Source organism: Ochlerotatus camptorhynchus, unplaced genomic scaffold (genome assembly GCF_037179485.1).
Source record: "Ochlerotatus camptorhynchus isolate MF236.1 unplaced genomic scaffold, CSIRO-AGI_Acam_v1.1 ptg000450l, whole genome shotgun sequence".
Classification (NCBI taxonomy): domain Eukaryota; kingdom Metazoa; phylum Arthropoda; class Insecta; order Diptera; family Culicidae; genus Ochlerotatus; species Ochlerotatus camptorhynchus.
In genome coordinates this window covers 673-22,731 of record NW_027040936.1, presented here as the reverse complement: position 1 = coordinate 22,731, position 22,059 = coordinate 673, and the positions used below count along the sequence as shown (strand labels likewise).

Genomic DNA, 22,059 nt, shown 5'->3' with positions numbered 1-22,059 from the left:
TAAAACTTTCATATTTATTTTTTAAACAGGGCAGTATCATAGTTTATTTGTAGATAAGTGTATTAAAATGAAAAAACAATTAAAAATCTGGAAAGCAGCGAGGTTGAATGAATGTACGATCTCGATTTGATGGAATGTGTAAATAAAGGCGTCAGAGAAGATTGGATTGCTGTTTTTTGATCCTAGGTTTCCATTACTCTCTTCGCACTTTAAGAATCTGTCGTGCCCTCCGAGGGGGACGACTCTCTCTACGATGCAGCGCAGAAAAGACCAGGGGAAACATGTCAGAAGGGTATAACTCGAAACGTAAACAATGACTTTGAACGTCACTCACGGAATCTGATAACACTAGCTCATAGAATAAACTTTTCTCTGTCAGATGATTTAGTTAGTTTGAGTGGGTATGTAGTCATTTAAAAGAAACCAACGATCCAAGTCATTGTTTACGTTTCGAGTTAGATCCTTCTGACATGTTTAGGGGAGATTGTGTTTAGCTGTGGCTAACTGCGCGCATGCTGAGTAGATAGAAAGAAGATTGATGACGATTATGAACATTTCCTGCAAAAAGATGATACACGATGCAAGTAGATACTCGAGTAGATACGAAATATGATAGATGATTTTTCGAAAATTGATTCACTTGTGTGAGATTTTTTGAGCATTTAGAATTGAGATTTGGATGTGCCTCCCCCCCCCCTCCCTCAGTGCCCTCTTAAACGCTGTCCAGACTGGGGAGTTATAACATGTTATAACGGTTGTCAAATAATTGCAACACAGAAACCACCATCAAGATAGCGCTATAACATGTTATAACTCTGTAGTCTGAACGTACTATTAAACGCTGTCCAGACTGGAGAGTTATAACATGTTATAACGGTTGTCAAATAATTTCAACACAGAAACCACCATCAAGATAGCGCTATAACATGTTATAACTCTGTAGTCTGAACGTACTATTATAGTACGTTCAGACTACAGAGTTATAACATGTTATAGCGCTATCTTGATGGTGGTTTCTGTGTTGCAATTTTTTGACAACCGTTATAACATGTTATAACTCTCCAGTCTGGACAGCGTTTTAGGCTGTGTTTCATTTATTGAATTTTCACTTAAATTTGACAGATGGATAATTTTAAAATAAACCTGCTATTCCAGCAGACTTATTTCTGACAGGCAAAGAATCAATCTTGACACAAATCTTCTCGAAAATCGGCCGATCAACAACAGAGGGATTTTCGAACATCATAATTTATTTTCTAAGGCTGTGAACCATTTGCCGAGTTAAATTTAACTCGTGGTTAAAAGTGACATATCGAAAGTTATTTCTTATGTTCGAAAATCCCCGTGCTGTCGATCGACCGGTTTTCGAGCCATGGTCGTCAAAATTTAACTTCTTGTCTGTCAGAAATAACCATGCTCGGATAGCAGGGTTAATCGATAACTTTCCATCTGTCAAATTTTAACCAAAAGTTAAAAAAATTCGCCAAATGGTTCAGAGCCTAAGTGTCAAATTTAAGTAAAACATTTCCAAATGGAAAACAGCCTTAGGCAGTGAACCATTTGCTGAGTTAAATTTAACTCGTGGTTAAAAGTGACATTTCGAAAGTTATTTTCTATTCTATTAATCCCCATGCTGTCGATCGACCGGTTTTCGAGCCACAGTTGGCAAAATTTAACTGTCAGAACTAACCATGCTCGGATAGCAGGGTTGATCGATAACTTTCCATCTGTCAAATTTTAACCAAAAGTAAAATAATCCACCAAATGGTTCAGAGCCTTAGTATTGAGTAGTAAACATGACAGATGTCATTGTGATGGTGAATCTAGTAAACAAAGCGGTACGTCTGTAATCAAATATTACAGTAACAGAGGATCGGAGTGTCCGCAACCGAGAATCGATAATCCGTAAAGTAAAGTACCACAGAATCTATTACCAACTTTGATAAATTATTACCGAACTTTCAGCTATCTGATAAACTATGAACATTTTTTTCAATGGTCCCTTAAACAAATTTTAGGTAATTCGTGACATGCCCGGGTATGATATAAAAGAAGTAGTGTCCTTCAGATAGGCTTTGTGCTAATCACTACCAGTATCGTCCTCTACATTTCAATCTTTTTAGTTTTGAAGGTAAATCAAAACAAAGCCTCCACCACAATAGATCACTGCACGAGCTGGCTAACCTCACTTTGGTTTGACATTTTTGCCGGGTTTGTTTTGCTCGCTATTTTTTCTTCTGCTTTGATGTTTACTTTCTGTTCGCCCGCCAGTCAGTTTTTAGCAGTGCTTGCAGATATGAAAATCAAAGCAAGCTTTAAAGCGAACTATTTTTTTGAACGCTGCTTGAGTGTTTGAGTTGAAGTTTAAGGATGCAGAAAATCGTAAAACTTTCTGTTTACGCCAATTTATTGCCGGACGCCAGTCGAAAAAGGTTTGTCGAAAAAATTCAAGTGTTGGGTTTTGTTGATCCATACGATGCCAAGCTTAACAAAGAAGATTTTCCGACAAATGTGACTACGGGACATGTTGTGGATTATTTGTTAAACCAGATTTCTGCTTCATCCGGAAATTATCTAACCAATGTAAGAAGCATTGAAGCTTACAAAAAGTATGAATCAGGTTTCATCCAAAATGTAATGGGAAGAAAAATCAATAATTTCTTTGTGGTACGAGGCCGGGTAAGTTTTTTTTTTTATCTTGAAATTTAGTTTCCAAGGTCAATACAAATTATACTTCAAGTGGTGCATTCTATGAGGCTTGATAAACCAGCTTTAAACGCGTGGCTAATAGTACGGAAGAATGGGACTATTGCATCAGGGCATTGCAACTGTGTAGCAGGTCTAAGCGAAACCTGTTCGCGCTTTGCTATAGACGGATTTCACGCCAACTCATCCAGTGGTTGGCAGCACCCTCTCAGAACCTTATGGAACTTTGTGGGTGTGGAGACTTAGCAATTTTAAGCAACTTTGCGTACTTATTTTTTTCAAAATTTATCTCGCCTAACATTTGATAAGGGTCAAAGTTTTTTGTCGATTTTTTTTTCAAATCGATATAGCTTAAAAATGACAAGCCCTACAAAAAAGTGATGTATGGCGAACTTTTAGCAAATAATCTGAAATTTTATAAAATAATTTAAATAAAATAAAAAATCGGTTTCTACACTCTAAAAAAATATATTTAAAAATTAAAAGTCATTTTCCCAAAAATGGTACCCCTCAGATTTGCTTGATATTTTTTCTCATGAAAGGCAATATAATTACCTAACTTTTCTTCATACATCGCAAAGTGGGCGCTTTTAAGGAAAAAAAGTTGTTCGAACAACAACTTTTTCATGTTAATTTTTTTTTAGCGTGTTTCACTCAAAGTCGAATAATAATACGCGCACAACCTTATTAAAATTCGATTAAACTTTATGGGTATACTTTTCGATAATCTGGGCGAAATCTAGCCTAACATTTGAAAAGGGTACAGAGAAGTTACCTGCAAATCGTCCAATAAGAGTTCAGAACAAAACGTTCTAATGAGGAACAGCCATCTCAGCATGGTTTGCACTTTCCTGTGATGGATTGTATTATAATATATGCATACACTCTATCCAACTTCTATAAAACCACCCTCAAATTGTTCCAAATCAACAGGTAAACTAAGTAAAAATCACTTAGTATGTTTTATTCATGAAAAGATTTCAATTCATATATTTGTGATTAATTTAATTAGAAAAATAATCATTCATTTATTTTTATGTATTAGGTGTGTCCATTAGTAAGCAATATGCATATATGTTTATACCTCATCTCTCAAGTGAATACATATAATAGCGCAGGTAACTTAACGATTATTTAAGGCATGCCTAAAATAATCGTTAAGTTACCTGCTATATAGCAGTTATATAACAACGCAGGTAGTCACATGAGAGATATAAGGTATAAACTTAAAGCACCGCAGTCTGTTTCTACCGACATAATCTAATATTTAAGTTTGGTGATATCACAACAATGCTCATAGTTGCTGTAGTGCATAGTTGTTGAAAGTGTAGTGCTGCATAGTTGTTGAAACGAAAAAGTGTTTATATATACAACAATGGAAAAATCTGCTGAATTGATTATTAAAAGGGTGCAATGTAGTGCCAACATAAACAATCCCAATTGCAGCCGCAATAATTTACGTAATTTATCATCAAGTCTCATAGAGAAAATACATTCATGGGGCTTTGATCATCAATTGGATGTAACAATGCGTATTTGTGAATCGTGTCGTGGAATTTTAGTGCACAATAGGACACCTCTCCCGAAAAAGAGGCGATCGGATGGAAAAGAATCAAGCCATGCTCGGAAGTTTGAAGAGCCGCAACCATCAACAAGTCATCAGCAATCAGAACATCAGGAATTTGATGATACACTAGGTAAATAATAATAACTTTAACTGTTTCAACTGTGTGGTTTAAGGATTGTACATCGAAGATGCAACTTCATTTTCAACATTTTTTTAGAGCACGAGCTGGATGAACCGCTTATCGTACAAATTTGATCGATTGGTAGGCCAACCTCGGTGAACAATCTATCAAATTTTCACGACTGTACGATATGCGGTTTATGCAGCTCGTGCTCCACAAACATGGGGAAAATTCAGATGCGGCTTCGATGTACCGTAAACGGGGATGTCTTTGATAATGGAGGTAACTTTGATAATGCAGCTAATCCAAAAAGTTATGACTTAATGCTCTTCGTATTCATTATTTTGGAAGGGAACATCGGTTTCCTATCCAAAATATTGCGTACGATGTGCCTTAAGTCATAAATTTTTGGCTTAGCTGCATTACCAAAGTTACCCCTATTATCAAAACCACCCCCGTTCATGGTACTATCACCTTAACAGCGTTATATATTAATGTGTGGTAATATTTTTTTTCTTTAATTTTACAGATACAGATCCATCGCTAGAATCAATCCCATCAGCGGATCAGATCCAAGGTCCATATAATGTGGAACAATTCAATTGTATAGCTTCAACCTTACAGTTATCACCAATTTCATCGAGAAGTATGAGAAGTATGAATTATCGTGTTCAAAAATCTGCAGAGATCACAAAGGCAGTGCGTAAAAATATATTTGGGATGGATTCAGACGATGTCAACAAATCAAATGATTTTGACGAAATGATCATGCAGTTAAAGGAGAAATTTAATTTGCCTTCTACGAGTACAAATGACAAATTAAAAGTGTTATCAGTGCTCCCTAAATCATGGTCAGTGAATCAAATAGTTAATGAGTTTAATGCACCCCATCATACAGTGAAACAGATGAAAAGGCTAGTCAGAGAACAAGGTATTCTTTGTAGTAAGAAAGCAAGAAGTGGTCATGGATTTAATGATACTGAAAAACAAATTGTTTTAAATTTCTTTGACAGTGATGATATTAGTAGGCCTATGCCAGGAAGTAATGATTATGTTTCTGAATATCGAAATGGATATAAAGAGCATGTTCAGAAACGTTTATTTATGATGTCTCTTAAAGAGGCTTTTATGATTTTTGAAGAGAAATACAAAAGTGTTAAAATCGGATTTACTTCGTTCACTCAGCTCCGACCAAAGCATTGCATACTGTTGGATAGTACAGGTACACATAATGTATGTGTCTGTACTATACATGAAAATGTTAAATTGATTATTAATAGTGTAAAATTTGATTCATATAAAGAAATTGCAGACAAAATACTTTGCAGTAGTCCTATTAGAACCATAGATTGTTTTTATCGTACATGTGAAGAATGCATTTCCACAGATAGTATCGTGAGGGAACTTACATCAGTATTAGAAGCAGATGATATGGAAGAAGTTTTATTTCAACAGTGGTTGACTACCGACCGTTGTAATTTGGAAACTATTATTAAACCTGCAGATGAGTTTGTTCAATATTTGACGGAAAAAGTTGAAAAGCTCATAACCCATGATTTTATTCATAAAGAGCAATCATCTTACCTAAGTAATAAAAAAAATTCTCTTCAAAACGGTGAAATTTTAGTGATTTGCGACTTTTCTGAAAATTATTCATTTATTATTCAAAACTCAGCACAGGGGTATCATTGGAACAATAATCAAGCTACGATACATCCTTTCGAAATTTACTACATAAAAGAAAACAAGTTGGAAAATTTAAGCTTTATTATTATTTCAGAAGTATTGACCCATGATACAATAGCAGTTCTTTCATGTCAGATGGAGCAGCGGCTCATTACAAAAATAAAAAGAATTTTTCCAGTTTGTGCAACTTCAAGTCCAAGTATGGATTGGAAGCAGAATGGCACTCCTTCGCAACGTCTCATGGGAAAGGCCCATGTGACGCAATTGGAGGAACTCTCAAACGAATGGCAAAGAGAGCAAGTCTTGCTCGAGATTATGGAAACACAATCACAACTCCACAAGAACTGTATGACTGGGCAGTTAAACAAACAGATACAAGCATAACAAAATTGAACTTCTGCTTCATATCAAATGATCAATACACAAAGATGAACTCAAGGAGCTGTTCAGTCATGTAAAAACTATACCTGGTACACAAAAATTTCATTGTTTTGTACCTATTTCTCAAAACATAATTTCTACTAAGCGATTTTCACATTCAAAGGAAACTCCGAAAAATTTCACTCTGTTTCCGATAGACTAATAATCAATGAAAAACTCAAATTATGTATGGAGAATTATAGGAAAATAAATTATGCACTAAACAAAAACACTAGAGTTTTCATTTATTAAAACACCATTCGAAATGCAGGAAAATCCTCTGTATTAGGCCCTTTCAAATGTTAGGCTAGATTTTTGTTTTAAGCACGCCCAGATTATCAAAAGGTCAAAATCTTTATGCTCATTAAGTTTCAACGGATTTTAATAAGGTTGTGCGCGTATTACTATTCGACTTTGAGTGAAACACGCTAAAAAAAAATTAACATGAAAAAGTTGTTGTTCGAACAACTTTTTTTCCTTAAAAGCGCCCACTTTGCGATGTATGAAGAAAAGTTAGGTAATTATATTGCCTTTCATGAGAAAAAATATCAAGCAAATCTGAGGGGTACCATTTTTGGGAAAATGACTTTTAATTTTTAAATATATTTTTTTAGAGTGTAGAAACCAATTTTTTAATTTATTTAAATTTTTTTATAAAATTTCAGATTATTTGCTAAAAATTCGCCATACATCACTATTTTGTAGGGCTTGTCATTTTTAAGCTATATCGATTTGAAAAAAAAATCGACAAAAAACTTTGACCCTTATCAAATGTTAGGCGAGATAAATTTTGAAAAAAATAAGTACTCAAAGTTGCTTAAAATTGCTAAGTCTCCACACCCACAAAGTTTCATAAGGTTCTGAGAGGGTGCTGCCAACTCCGAAGACGAGTTGGCGTGAAATATTTTATATATATGCTTTGGCAAATCTACACTCCGCTAAAAACTCCAAACCCCTTTGCTTCAAAACCAGCTTTTCCTCCAACCCAAGTTGTGGTTCTGAATTCGTGCCAGTTCGGTTCGATAAATTTGGAGTTTTTTTCTCAGCATCTAACGCTCTATACAAATAATTGTCTGAAACACAGTAAAGCAAATTATATGTTGAAAAACGTTATTTTTTTCTGGGTGAACAAACCAGTCGGAACTGAAGGTGAAGTGAGCTCCTCGGTGAGTTCCTTATTTTCATCAAACGAGGCTTCGATGTATGATTCGGACGATAACTTCGGGGAAGTTATATGCTCCAGTTCTTCATCAAAAATTTTAGCTGGTTCTGGATCAGGTTGTGTTGATTGATTTATAGGGTTCGAGGCACTTGGCAGGTTATCCTCTAGTTTATCATTGTTGGCATCATCTGTGCAGCACTGTGCTGTGTTCTTAATTGGTAAGAATAATGATGGAACCCAATCCGGGTTGTTCACATCTGTTGATTTAGCTGGTATTCCTATTGTTCGACAAGTAACCTTATTATTCAATCAATACTAATTAATTAACTTTCAAGTTAAATCTAACCTGAGAAAAAATGTCTACCGCATACATATTTCGTACTCCATCTCAAAGTATCTTTCAAACCTAGAGCAACAAGCCATCGATCTCTTCGAAGTATATTAAGCCGGCTGATAAATGAGCTCTAATCCAACGAAAGGAAGCTGTACATGCTTCGAGCTGATTCGGACGTATGACAATGGTTCAACACACAAACTTTCGGCATTTTAAAACAGATATAAATAATCAAAAAACATTGGACGATACAACCGGAGATCAGCTTCACAGTTTGACGCCTACAAACATTCAGTTAAATCGACTTGCTTTGATTTTTGTATCTGCACGCACTGCTAATGACTGACTGACGAGCGAACCGAAAGTAAACATCAAAGCAGAAGAGAAAATAGCGAGCAAAACAAACCCGGCAAAAATGTCAAACGAAAGTTAGGTTAGGATTGATGCAGTGATCTATAGGATTTTCAACTCACATTCAATCTTCAGTGCACCATGCGAGTTAAGTCGAGCAAGTTAAGTCGAGCAATATTCTCTTTGTATCTCCACGGCCATGCCTAATAAAAATAACCATAAAAGAGAGCTTAACGACGTGTTCGAGGTATCATCCAAACCATTTGTGGGATAGTTTTCCCATCCGGGATACAGTTCATTGGTGGTATTTGTTTATTAGGGGTCCATCATATGATCCACCCATATCGGTCAAAAGTACTCCTACTACCAACTCAAAAGCAGCACCGTACTTAGCCACCAAATTTAGGGATGAACAAATTGCTCCAATGTTCCTTGAACATATACAAAGTTCCCATATCATTACGTTAAAAAAACTTGAACCTTTCTACGAATTTTCCTAAGCATCTGGGCGAAGCATCGGGCGAAACAATGTCCTTAAAACTTCCAGTAAGTTTCCTATATCTGAAGTTCTAACAAGTATGTTGAACTTCTACAATACTCCTTGAGCTTCTACAAAACTCCCTGATCTTCTACGACATTCACTTAGCTTCTACAAATTTGGCTGAAAAAAAAATCACAGCATATCAAGTTTTAGGAAGTTCCTTGAATTGCTACGTTCCCTGAACTTTTAAGAATTTCGTTGATTTTCTGTGAAGTTCTACAAAGCTTCCTGAATTTATACGAAATTTCCTGATCAATTTTAAGTCCGTTAGACTTGAACGAAGTGCCCTGAAGCTAAATAAAATTTTAAGAAGTTTATTAAAATAAAACAAAGGTCCCTTACCTTCAACGAAGTTTCCCAAACGTGTACAAGGTTCAAAATTCTACGAAGATTTCCCGAATTTTCACAAAGCACCAAATTTCTTTGAAATTATCAAGGAGCTGTCAATTTGGGTATTTTCGATTCATCTACACTAGATCACTCACACACTCTAGATTTCTAGCTGTCAGTTATGCCGCGGATACACTTGTATGACAAACTATGAACATGAGCATCATTTGTATAATAAATTATGAGCACATCCATGGTCACACTTGTATAGTTGTTGTATATTGCTCGTATACAAACCATGCTCATGCTCATGCTCATAGTTTGTCATCTAAGTGTATCCGTTACATTGCATTACACTGAGAAACGTCTCTTGGATCACCTTATACCACCTTGTGTATTCTTGTTGAACTGTAAGAAAAGTATCATCAAACTGCATGGCTCCCAATGACGGTTCGTGACAGCTTGATTCTGGCTCCTTTTTGACGTTCAAATTTTTCGAGTTTGCTTCTCCCTCCCAGGGTCACATCAGCATGAATTGCGTTGATCGATATTATTTTTATGGTGAACCTTTAGTGATCATTTCCGAACACCTGACACAGTAGATTCGTCTTGGTCAGAGAAAGATTTCAACAAAAATAAAAAAATACCTCAAACGGCAGCACTGCAGTGGAAATATTTCACACTTGCTGTCAAAAAGCTTCGAAACGTCACAACAATCAACCCGGTCGTGGTGCGTTTTTCTTCCTTTCGTCGCCTCGTTCACGGAGAAATCCGTAATTTTGTCGCAAAAAAAACCCAAGAATCCGATTTATCATTTCCATTTTTCTCGTGCAATCATCCGCGAGGTTGTCGATCCATCATGGGTATCCTGGAGAAAATCTCCGATATCGAGAAGGAAATCGCCAAAACCCAAAAGAATAAAGGTAACCAACAAGTTTTTGTTTTGATTCTGGATGTTGACCGGATGATTGAACTTTCTCCACAGCCACCGAGTACCATTTGGGGTTGCTGAAGGCGAAGCTCGCCAAGTACCGGTCGCAACTGCTAGAACCCTCGAAGAAGGGCGAAAAGGGTGAAGGTTTCGATGTGCTGAAATCGGGTGACGCTCGAATTGCGCTCATCGGGTTCCCTTCGGTCGGTAAGTCCACGCTGCTGTCGACGCTGACCAAAACGGAATCCGAAGCGGCCAACTACGAGTTTACGACGCTGACCTGTATTCCGGGTGTAATTGACTACAAGGGAGCGAATATTCAGCTACTGGATCTACCGGGAATCATTGAGGGTGCCGCCCAGGGTAAGGGCCGTGGACGGCAGGTTATTGCCGTGGCTCGGACGGCAGATCTGGTACTGATGATGTTGGATGCTACGAAGCCGAACGTGCACCGGGAGCTGCTGGAGTACGAGTTGGAATCGGTGGGGCTGAGATTGAACAAGCGGAAACCTAATATCTACTTCAAGATCAAGAAGGGTGGTGGCGTGAGCTTCAATTCGACCTGTCCGCTGACGAGGTGCAACGAGAAGATGGTACAGACGATTTTGCACTCGTTTAAGATTTTCAACGCGGAGGTGCTGTTCAGGGAGGATTGCAACGAAGATGAGTTCATCGACGTGGTTTCGGGCAATCGGATCTACTTGCCGTGCATCTACGTTTACAACAAGATTGATCAGATTTCGATCGAGGAGGTGGATCGGCTGGCGCGGCAGGACTTCAGCGTGGTGGTCAGTTGTAATATGCATCTGAATTTGGACTACCTGCTGGAGGTACTTTGGGAACATCTGATGCTGATTAGAGTGTACACGAAGAAGCCCGGTGCGCCTCCGGATTTCGACGATGGATTGATTCTGAGAAGGGTAAGACGCCCCGGGGAATATCCGATATTGTAACGGTGAATCATTTTTTATGTTTCAGGGCGTCTCAGTAGAGCATGTGTGCCACGCGATCCATCGAACACTGGCGGATCAGTTCAAGTACGCGTTGGTTTGGGGTACTTCCACGAAATATTCTCCACAGCGAGTCGGAATTTCGCACATCATGCAAGACGAAGACGTTATTCAGGTTGTTAAAAAGTAAGCCGCTTGGATCGCCGTACGAACAGGTAGGTTTGCTTGGAACTTTTTTATGCAGCGTCTTCATACGCATCATCCTCTTATACCAACTGAATTTGCGATTGCTTGGGAAACGAGCTCATCGAGGATTGAAAATAGTTAGAAAGTCGATCAACGCCCCATGAAGAGAAGTGGTTAATCATTTATTATTACAATATAACTATTACGTAACGCAACGAACAGTTTAAGCAAATTCTAGTCATCCGAAAGCCTTGGGATTTATTGGTTTACAGGTTTTTCACTTTGAATTACAATTACGTTCTCGGAAGGCAGCAAAGCGGGCAGTTCATGTGATTGTTTATCAACCACGAGTCAATACATTTGTGATGGAATCCATGGCCGCATTGCAGGAAACGGTACAGATTTTCATCATGCCCCAGCTTTGCAGAGCAAATGTTACAGGATGCCCTGAAATTACAAAACGTGGGCGGTTGTAATCCCATACTGGTGGTTAAAGCATGTGCTTACCCATCGGCATCAAAGGACCAGGAAGGATTTCCTTTCGAATAGGACGATGCCCCATACTGGAGCGTTTTGAACACGTGTTCCACATCTGAAATCAATCGCAAGCAAAAAATCATCTTTCCAGTGGGATCTTCGCGACACTAGCCAAACATACCGGTGCTGAAACTCATGTGTCCATTCTCAATGTGGAACGCCAAGCTCCAATCGAGCAGATCCGACCCATAGCGTCCTATGCGGAACATGACGCAAACCGGACAGCGAACCTTGCCATTGCATTCCGCATGCAGAGCCTTCACATGCGCGAGCAACGTCGTCAAGCTGAACCCATCGTTGCCACAGTGTGGACAGCGATAAATTTTGAATTCCGTTGACGACCCGGCTGTCGAATGATGCTTTTGCACGAAATCGTACTGCGTGAGAATGGCCTGCATCGGATGAAAGGGGGCGTGTTTCTTCGTGAAGGCAGTCCGTTGTTGGCAGCTCTCGCACAGGTCGTAATCCTGACAGCTGAGGCAAGCGTAGCGGATGCCTGCAAAGTTCTGCACGCCACAGGCGTCGCAGTTGATACCTTTAAAACGGGTGGATTAATCTCTATTAGATTGACAGGAATGTTTAAAAGATTTAAATTTACCGGCGTGAATTTGGCTCATAACGGTAGTTTGATGGATTACACTGTACCAGCGGTCGATTTATATCATACCATATAACTAAACAGGTACCTACATATGATTCATATAATTATCATGCTACTGCCATATAAGATGCATGGTACTACTACATAGCAAAATGTTGAAAAGAACAGCGATAGATTACAGTAGTAAACTGCAGTTGCATGACGTCAGGTACTCGTTTCGGCATGGACAGGCCAGTTAATTTGGTCAATTTACGTATTACTTTAGTAGTTGTGTGACATGTATCACGTGCGAATTATATACAACGTAAGCAAAATAAAAGACTGTTTTCTCGCGTAACATTTGAAAAGCGCCTATCAGCTTTTGTAAACAAAATGTGTCAATGTTTGATGTGGATAGGTAGGGACGGTTACTGTTTAGGACACGGAAACGATTGATCGAGCTTTCACAGAATTTTTCTTCTGGAGAACTTGGATTTGTTTTGCCGAGATGGGTAAAGCATTTTCTTGAGCAGCTCGACATTTTATTTTGCTGGAACTCAGTGAAAAATTTACCGAGTTCGAATTGTAGGAAACATCATTTTAAGCTGCTCGCATGATGTGATTGTGTAGTTTGAGGATGTTAGTTAATTAAGAGTTGTCACGTTTTGAGCTTGTGGTTTCTCAAATGAAGGATTTTAATTGCATGATTTTTTGAAAGTTGAACAGAATATACTCAAATAAAGGGCATTTTGATTATGTTGGGCCTAGACTGTCAATAATAATCCAACTCCCACTGGGTTGACACGTCTCTGAGTTGTAGTGGAATCCACATCAGGGTCGGCAAGAATCCATGTGCGTCATTGAGTAAACGCTAGGCTTTGCAAAATGTGCAAAAATTAAACATTCAAGTGGGTTAGTTCGTCTCAAGTGGGTGATACTCTAAGGAAGCCTTAGCGTGAAACTTCAAGAGCACAAATGTCAGCTTTCACAAAACATACAATTATAACATTGCTACTCTCTGTTTGTTGTAGCGCAGCAACCAGGGAGTGGCAATTTCATATTTGTATGTTTTGTTGGAGCTGATATTTATGCTTTTGAAGTTTCACGCTAAGGCTTCCTTAGAGTATCACCATAATAGATGGTACAGCAAGTTGGGTCTGACAAAATTTAACCTCTGAGTGGATTGGTGTGCCTCTATGAGTGGGTTAGAGCGTCTTTGTGTAAATGCTTTTAAGAGTTAACAGTTAAGAGAAGAGGATAATTTTCCTGAATACTTGTAGTTCTACACCGAAAAAAGTTTTCGTATAGTTTCCATTGGGAACGCACATGATATTTTTCCAATAACTAAATTAATGATTCGTATCTGAAATTCACATAACATTCATATGATCACATGAATTCTATGTGATAAATCACATAAATTTCATTGGACACATAAGGTTCATGTGATTTTGTATTGCGATTCCCAATTATGAGATCACATGAAAGTTATGTGGAATTCTAATGGATATTTTCCATTGGAAATGTGATTTATTTTTTGAGTGTAGCTTCTCATTGTGTGTCTGATAAGCTCAGAGAATCAGCTATTCAATGACAATTTAGGATTATGATCTTGCTTGTACGAAAAAAAGGTATTGATTTAAAGGTTTCTAAGTGACTGGTTAAAAGATGTTCCGTTTCCAGTTGTATTTTTGATAGTCGAGCTTTAAGCTGCTTAGATAGAAACTTTATTCATTCCTTAGAGCAGCGTTTCTCAATATATGTGTCGTGATCCACCGGTGAGTCGTGGGCTGCTCTAGGTGGATTGCAGACATTCTGACACGTTGGTCATATGTTTTCAAAATTTCGTGCATAATTTAGCTGTGCTTAGAATTATGGGGGAGGTTGTTCATTGAAACTTCCGGTCCGCTTCGTAGCATAGTGCTTGCTAAGAGGTGCCAGGTGGTAACCTACTGATTACCTGACGATCGGCCAAATTTGGAAGACGTCTGCTTTGAATTGTCTCACATTGTAATATTCCGCCCACTATATCACAATCAATTGCGAGAAGCTGAGCGGAATGGAGACAAGGAAAGCATTTGGTACAGGACCAAGTCTCTCCCGGCTGGCGCCAAAACAATGAACCTGCAAGCAACTGGATCAAGTTGTCATGGGGCACGAAATGATCCTGTTGCATGGCTTGGAGCTGTTGCAATCGAGGAAGGGGGGGGGTTGGTGCTAATGTTTGATTTGTTTTTGTATAATTTCAGGTGTTAAGGTGGCCCGCTGCCTCTGGATAGGGGGTTTGACGGTGGTTCAGCAAGAATAATATTGAGACATAACGGGAATGCAACAAACGTGTCAAATTAACTGCATTGGTAACGAAAACACAGAGGAGCGTACACCTGATGTCACACACTAAGATGATAGTAATAAGGTCGGTGATAATATGACATTTACACAAAAGCGGAGATCAAATCATTTTGGTCAACGTACCAAAATTCGAAACTTCGATTAAAACGTGGAATCTGTGCAGCACCAGTGGAGAACACTAAATGTTGCAGGTCTCATCAACCGCTGCCTGCGGTATATAACTTGTGGCTGGTGGCCTCACAAATGGATCTCAGATGTAAATGTCATCAGAAGCCGATAGCAATAGAAACGAAGTCTGTAGGCAAGCATTTGATTATGAATTAAATCCGCCAGAACATCGCAGCAAAGGCAAATACTAAGGCAACGGAGCGTCAACAAGTAAATTAAGCAAGCCGATAGGAATTTGACTTGGGCCCAGGTCAAGCAGCTGCCCAGAATAGAAGTCTTTCACGTTGGCCCTGTGCACCTCTGGATGTTCCCAGGTATTTGAGTACGACGAAGATGGACGTTGCCCTTTGGAACGGAATGAAAGCGAACAAACTTGATGTTGCACAACAAGCCAACGTGTGTTTTTTTTTTTTTTTTCAGCAAAACAACAACATTCTCTATCTCTCTTCTTTACTCTTTTAATCTCTTACTATTCCCTAATCGGACGCTAGTGGGACCAAAAAGCCTGCTAGTGAAAGGAAAGTCGTTATGCTATACGGTCTAGCATAGACCACGACTACATTTCCGTAGGTTCATGCCTGGCTTAAGTGCAGATCGGTAGGCAGTAGCCTGCCAGGGTGTGAACTGAGCAATAACAATAACAATAATTTAGCTGTGCTTAGAATTATGGCAATCCAAATTGAACAATTCAAGAGCAAATTTTCATTACGTCGAAAGTAACAAATGTAAACAAAGTCGAGCTATCAGTGTCAATCGATGCTCCTGCTATTACACTATATACTGTCCGAGTATAGGATTTTTAAATTTATTTACCCTGCGCTTTGGTCAGATAGCGTATAGGGCGTCGTTGTGCCATTTTGGTCGTGGCACATTTCGAGTATGAGAGAGTGATTGCAGTTTGCTCAAAAGTGCCTGAGTAAAAGGCAATTTTTATTTGATTTTGTGTGGTGGATGGGTTTCGGGCGTGGACGGACATATGGGTGATAATATTAAGTTTACGTTAGGATAACGTTGAAAAAATTGAGAAATGTACCGCTTCAGTTTGAGAAGCACTTTACTTCGCAACCAATGAACCATTCTGACGGCCCACATTACCGTGCAGGCGCCGTGTGTGTGTCCAATATGGAACAGTTTGATTTTTTTTTTCGAGAGTTGACCAACTGCAGTCTTAATACAATGACATTTATATAAGGTCTGGGCCAACAAGCAGCTTGCTGGTGTTAGAAGTAAACATTGCTGAACATCTGCGAACAGATAGAAATACGTCACTGCCAACATACTGAGAACAGATAGAAATACGTCACTGCCAACAGCTGTTTCGTGTAAAAAGATAAACATTGCTATAAAATACGCACACCACTAAACATTTGCACACGTCACTAACACCAACAAGCCCTTTGGCCCAGACCTTATATAAACGTCATTGGTCTTAATAGGCTAGCACAGCGTTGCCAGATATACCGATTTATCGGTATTTATACCGATTTTCAAACTTGATACCGATGTACAGATAAGGTAACTCAGAATACCGATTTTTGAGTTTTAATACCGATTTATACCGATTTTTTAATAATCAAAATGATTACTGCTCGCCCGCGCTGAAACTATTGAGAGAGGCTTTTATCTTTTTAAACATTCAAATTTTTGAGCCAGCTCTAAAAAAAATGTTCTTTAAAAATGTATTCTGCTTGATATTCTTTCGACAAAAGCTTCCATTTCCTAGCCTTTTTTCAGCTGATGGCGCATCCCGGTATTTCCTGTAAATCGGGAAATACTTTTATTCAATGAACAAATAAATCAATCAAAATGTTAATTTTTCCTTCCTGAAATTTCTCTAATCTTCCCTTCGAAGTTTCTTCCAACTTTCCCTAGCAATTTTCGTCCACCTTACCCTGTAAGTTATTTTCGAGGTTATTTTACAATTCCTTTCGGAAATCTATTTCGACTTCCCTTTGAAGCTTCTTTTGGCTGCCCTTGAAAGGTTCTTCCGTCTTCTCCCTTATCTTACCAATCAGGCTAAGGCCTTGTTGTCCTCTGCTGTCCGAAGAAGTCGTCTCCACTCTACTCGATCCATGGCCACACGTCGTCAGCCTCGTAGTCTACGAATGGTCCGCAGGTCGCCTTCTACTTCGTCTTCTCGCATCAGTTTTTTCAACTTCCCCGGAACTTCAGAAATGTTTCCAGAGATTTATTGCGGTTCCATTAGCTTCAGGAACACTGCAGGATCTTTTCAGAAATTCTTAAACTGCAGAATAGTTCGCACTTTTGGGTAATTTTAAAGATATGTAAGGGTGGTAAGTTCCGATAAATTAAAGACAGTTTCATTAATTGCTGGTGAAATGTGAGAACCCGGGAGTTTCAGGAAAGTCCAGAGAACTCCCGTGAACTGGAGAAAACATCTGAAATAATATGGAAACTTCACAAGTCCAAAGAACTTCATAGAAACTTAATGGTTTTCATGACACTTCCATTTGTTTCAGCTGAATTGAGGTAACTTTAGGGAAACTCTGAGAACATCAGGACACGCCAATTCATGAAAAAAAATTAACCTTTAAAGGAGTTCCAAGAAACTCAAGGAATTTCCAAAAACTTCAGCAAAGTTCCCAGAGGTTCATGAAAACTTTGTAAACTTCAAAACAGCCCCATTAATTTCTGGAAAATTGCTAGAACTTTCAAGGAGTTCCAAAGAATTAAGGAATATTCCGAAGTGCATTTCAGGAATGCTCTGAAAACTTCCGAGAAATTGTGGGATTTCAGGGATGTTTTATAAATATCAGGAATATTGCTGGATCATTTGATCATGTAAGGAACTTCAGGAAATGTAGCTAAAATCGCCCAGAATTCTATTTCTTCCTGATTTTTCCCAACTTCTCCTTCTGTTCCGTAAGCCCTCTGGCTTTCGCCTTTTTCCAGAAGTTTCTTCCAATCTACCTTAGTAAGTTTCTCCCAGTGTTCCAGGAAGTTCTCCCAGAGGTTTCTTTCATCCTCTGGAAGTTTCTCCATAGGTTTTTTTTCCGACTTCTATTGGAAGGTTTTTCCGAGCTTCCCCTGGAATTGCCTTCCAATTTTCAAAACTTTTCTTGTTTCCTGGGTGTGTTATCTGATTTTTTCCGACAGTTTCTAAAATTTTCGCCAGAAGTTTCTCAATATTTGTCTTGGAAAATCCTCATCGGATGTTTTTCTAAGAATTTCCTGCAAACTTCCATCACAAGATCTTCTTCATTCTTTCTCTGGAAGTTTTTTCGGTATCATTAAGAGACTAGTTCAAATATTCCCGGAAATTTCTTCCGACTTACTACTTCGTTCTTAGTCCAAAGGTTTGAATTTTCGCCTACAAAAAGGCAACAATATAAAACGATTTAAAATAGTGAATACCGATAAATACCGATTTTTTAAACATTTGATACCGATAGGCTTGAAAACAATCTGGCAACGCTGGGCTAGTATCTCGGTTGGGCTCTCCATGCGATACACAATACTGACAGACGACTCGAGCTATGGTGCTCACTAGGTCACTGCAGCTTTTAGGCTCGTATTGTGATCAACTGTGTGTATTAGATTACGACCATAAATCCGGAGAACCCCGCGAACTGTGCGCAATCGCCCCTTTAAACAAACACGTCAATCGCCGGTCTCCCGCGAACAAAAGAACAATCCTGCTAACAAACTATACCAAATCATAGAGGAACTATTCCTCTACCTGTTTGTGTTATTAGTTTTTCCAGACTGAGCCCAAATTCGCGAGAAACCGACAAATGGCGTGCCTATCTACAAAAGCAACTACGCTCCAACCTCGAAGCTCCCCGGAAATATGTGATAAATCATGTAAATGTAAATGGATTTTGTCAGCCCCCTTTTTTGAAAATGTTTTCCAATGTTCTACAAAACCCAATCCCCGTTTTCAGTAATCTTCTTGAACCTATTGCACCAAAATATACTTTAAATATCCCTCTTAACGATGAATGAGAAAAATTTAGATTTATAGGTATGTGACATTATTGAAATAAAAAAGACTGAAGCGCGGAGGGTCTGACAAAATCGGGCCATTACTGTATTTAAAATAAATAAATTAATTTTTACCTTTTTATGGTTGTTTGATTATTAATTGCTTTTATTACCTGCTTAGAGTTGGCTCCTTTAAAATACTGTGTATAATTTACCTCACTATTCTTCAGCTCCATCGATTTCCGTTCCTGCGTGGTTTTTGTGATATAACCACGCTCGGCATATTACCATAGAGGTAACTCTAAGACCACTGGGTCCCGAAGAAAATCATTATTATTTTTGGCTCACTCAGTACCAGAACAACGGTCCCAAGCAGTCCCAAGCTATTTCACTCACCCCTGCATGTTCCGCATGAATCCACACACCCCTGATGTTATCTGTCAAACTTTCATAGCGAATCAAAACAAACATAGTGTAGTAATAGAATTTCAACTAGAATAGGGTACGTTAATCGTTTGCTTGGGACCAATAGGCTACTAAAGTGGTGAGCCAATTTAAAATCGTTAGTTTCGTATTGATTGTTGGTATTAGTATTGGTAACCTTAACCCGCCGACTTCGGTTATTTTTACCGAAATCTGAACAGCTGAACTATTCGGTAAAATTTATGCAATTCAATTGACCACTTTGTCAAGCAGTTTTGGCTTGACTTTCTACCAGCGATTTCACAAAACTGGACCAACTAACTTCAATTTTTTTATGAAACGCACATAGGTTGGCTACTTTTCTCTAGGTTCTAGAAGAAAAAATCTCAAAATAATGTTTTATTTCAAAGTTCGAGTGGTTGTAAATGTCATTTTAACTGCTCGAATGAAGTGGTTAATTCAATTGCTTTTCAGCTACTTTGAAACTAAATCTCCACTAAAATGACAAGATTTGATCATTATAAACAAGGTTGAACATTTTTTATGTTGTTTTTGTGCTAACGTAAGAACTCCACGACACACATAACACGCGACGCGAGACAAGACACAACACTTATCGTTCTTACAACATTTAAAACGGATTAAAAATTACCTTTCTGTCGACCGGTTTCGGGCGCGATGCTGCCCATCTACGGGACAATGTCCGACTGGTTACAATAGGATTGCTACGCTGTTGTGTAGACGTCCAGAGAAGAGAGTTGTTACTGTATTTTCAGCTTCGTCAAGTTGAACAAAGATGATGTGATGGGAGGATCATCTTCATTCATCAGTGGTTCCTGTGTGTTGTTGATATGCATTGATTCCCATGCATTGAGGTGTGAGGGTTTTCGTATTGTTTTGATGAGCTTCGCACTTTTCCAATCAATTTGATGATTGGAGGCCGTCGTGTGCGCCGCCACAGCTGAATCGTTTGATTTATTGTTGTCGACAGCATTTTTGTGTTCTTTAAGGCGACTTTTACTTTGCGACGAGTTTGTCCGATGTACCACCGAGGGACAATCCTGGCAAGGAATTCGGTAAATTCCAGACTGCTCATCCGCCGGAATCTTGTCCTTAAGGTTACACAACAGGTCGCGTAGAGTGTTGTCGCTTTTGTGTACTATGTGTAGTCCTTGACGTTTGAGTGTGTTTTTGATTGGGTTTGTGACTTTTGGATAAAATGGTAGGCTAATCCTCTTAGCTTCATCCCTCTCCGGCTGTAGTGTGGTTATGTTCTGTAGGCGTTTCTTGCGTTTGTGTTTTTGTAAAATTTTGCTGGTGAACTCCTTTTCGTATCCATTTACTTCCGCCGCCTTGTAGATACGTTCCTTTTCTTCAGCGAACTCTTCTTCCTCCATAGGTACATTATAGAGACGGTGTGCCATAGAGTGGAAGGCGGCTTGCTTTTGAGCGCCGAAGTGATTGGAGTCCGAGGTGATGTATCGATCAGTGGATGTCGGCTTAAAGAACACAAAAATGCTGTCGACAACAATAAATCAAACGATTCAGCTGTGGCGGCGCACACGACGGCCTCCAATCATCAAATTGATTGGAAAAGTGCGAAGCTCATCAAAACAATACGAAAACCCTCACACCTCAATGCATGGGAATCAATGCATATCAACAACACACAGGAACCACTGATGAATGAAGATGATCCTCCCATCACATCATCTTTGTTCAACTTGACGAAGCTGAAAATACAGTAACAACTCTCTTCTCTGGACGTCTACACAACAGCGTAGCAATCCTATTGTAACCAGTCGGACATTGTCCCGTAGATGGGCAGCATCGCGCCCGAAACCGGTCGACAGAAAGGTAATTTTTAATCCGTTTTAAATGTTGTAAGAACGATAAGTGTTGTGTCTTGTCTCGCGTCGCGTGTTATGTGTGAAGGTTGAACATGTTTTGAAATTATTTTCAAGTTCAATAGCCTGTCAAATGAAGTTCAAAGTTTAACCGAACGTTCAGCTGTTCTGATTTCGGTAAAATTTACCGAACACGAAAACAAAATCTTAGTGTGTATGGTTAGTTGGGTATTCAGATGAAACTATTACTTTACAAAACTAATCCTGGTTGTATCTCTTTTTCGTTTGCATGTAACACTGTTTGATATTGGTGCAGTTTCGAACCCCTTCGGATACGGTTGTGTCTAAAGTTTGCTCTCTGTTTTGTGCGTGCGTTCGCTTTCATAGTTTTCGGCTGCATTTGCCGGATTAGCGCTGGCACTCTGCATCCCGGACGGTTATACGTGTGTGATTGGTGGTTTTCTCGCTTTCCGAAAAGTTTTAGAATCGAGAAAGAAAACATGATTAATCATGTTTGCAAAATTGCAAGCATCAGAAGATTTGGCGCTATCTGCGTTGTTTGATTTTTCTCCCGGTCTTCCCCTGAATCAATAAAAAAAATGATAAACACTACATACGATGGTGAGTACACTATGTTATATCTTCATTTTATTTCAGCAACCTTATCTTCCAGCCGACGCTCTGGACAGTAATTTCAACATATAGGGGAAATGTTGGCTTCGGCAATACCTTACCCTATTATCGTCAGGATGTAAACAAATTCCTAGAGCACTCAAATTTGGCCAATAGTTGCTCTGAAACACAATGTATCCACATGCCAAAATTGAGCTCTCAAGGACGTTGTTTACCCCCTGACGATAATAGGTTAAGGTATTGTCGAAGCCAACTTTTCCCCTATAAAAAAAATGGTGGGGTTGTGTAC

The 22,059-nt window shown here is 38.9% G+C and overlaps 2 protein-coding genes across 2 annotated transcripts; one reads left to right on the top strand and one right to left on the bottom strand.

The window, feature by feature from the left end:
• The first annotated feature begins 9,941 nt into the window (after positions 1 to 9,941).
• On the top strand, positions 9,942 to 11,504 carry LOC135711994 (developmentally-regulated GTP-binding protein 2-like). Its single transcript, XM_065234968.1, has 3 exons — positions 9,942 to 10,141; positions 10,204 to 11,069; positions 11,128 to 11,504. Exons 1-3 carry the CDS (start codon positions 10,078 to 10,080, stop codon positions 11,287 to 11,289), a joined length of 1,092 nt encoding a protein of 363 aa, XP_065091040.1. The 5' UTR covers positions 9,942 to 10,077; the 3' UTR covers positions 11,290 to 11,504.
• On the bottom strand, positions 11,491 to 12,478 carry LOC135711993 (uncharacterized). Its single transcript, XM_065234967.1, has 4 exons — positions 12,421 to 12,478; positions 11,944 to 12,357; positions 11,793 to 11,877; positions 11,491 to 11,732 (listed from the first exon to the last, which is right to left on the bottom strand). Exons 1-4 carry the CDS (start codon positions 12,437 to 12,439, stop codon positions 11,579 to 11,581), a joined length of 672 nt encoding a protein of 223 aa, XP_065091039.1. The 5' UTR covers positions 12,440 to 12,478; the 3' UTR covers positions 11,491 to 11,578.
• Between the last annotated feature and the right edge of the window lie 9,581 nt (positions 12,479 to 22,059).

What these genes read in the sequence shown, in the direction of transcription:
- LOC135711994 (XM_065234968.1), top strand. Translation starts at nt 10,078, where the DNA reads ATGGGTATCCTGGAGAAAATCTCCGATATCGAGAAGGAAATCGCCAAA. An exon ending in CAAAACCCAAAAGAATAAAG is followed by an intron (nt 10,142 to 10,203) that starts GTAACCAACAAG and finishes CTTTCTCCACAG; the next exon opens with CCACCGAGTACCATTTGGGG. An exon ending in ATGGATTGATTCTGAGAAGG is followed by an intron (nt 11,070 to 11,127) that starts GTAAGACGCCCC and finishes TTTATGTTTCAG; the next exon opens with GGCGTCTCAGTAGAGCATGT.
- LOC135711993 (XM_065234967.1), bottom strand. An exon ending in ACACATGAGTTTCAGCACCG is followed by an intron (nt 11,878 to 11,943) that starts GTATGTTTGGCT and finishes GATTGATTTCAG; the next exon opens with ATGTGGAACACGTGTTCAAA. An exon ending in TGGTCCTTTGATGCCGATGG is followed by an intron (nt 11,733 to 11,792) that starts GTAAGCACATGC and finishes TTGTAATTTCAG; the next exon opens with GGCATCCTGTAACATTTGCT.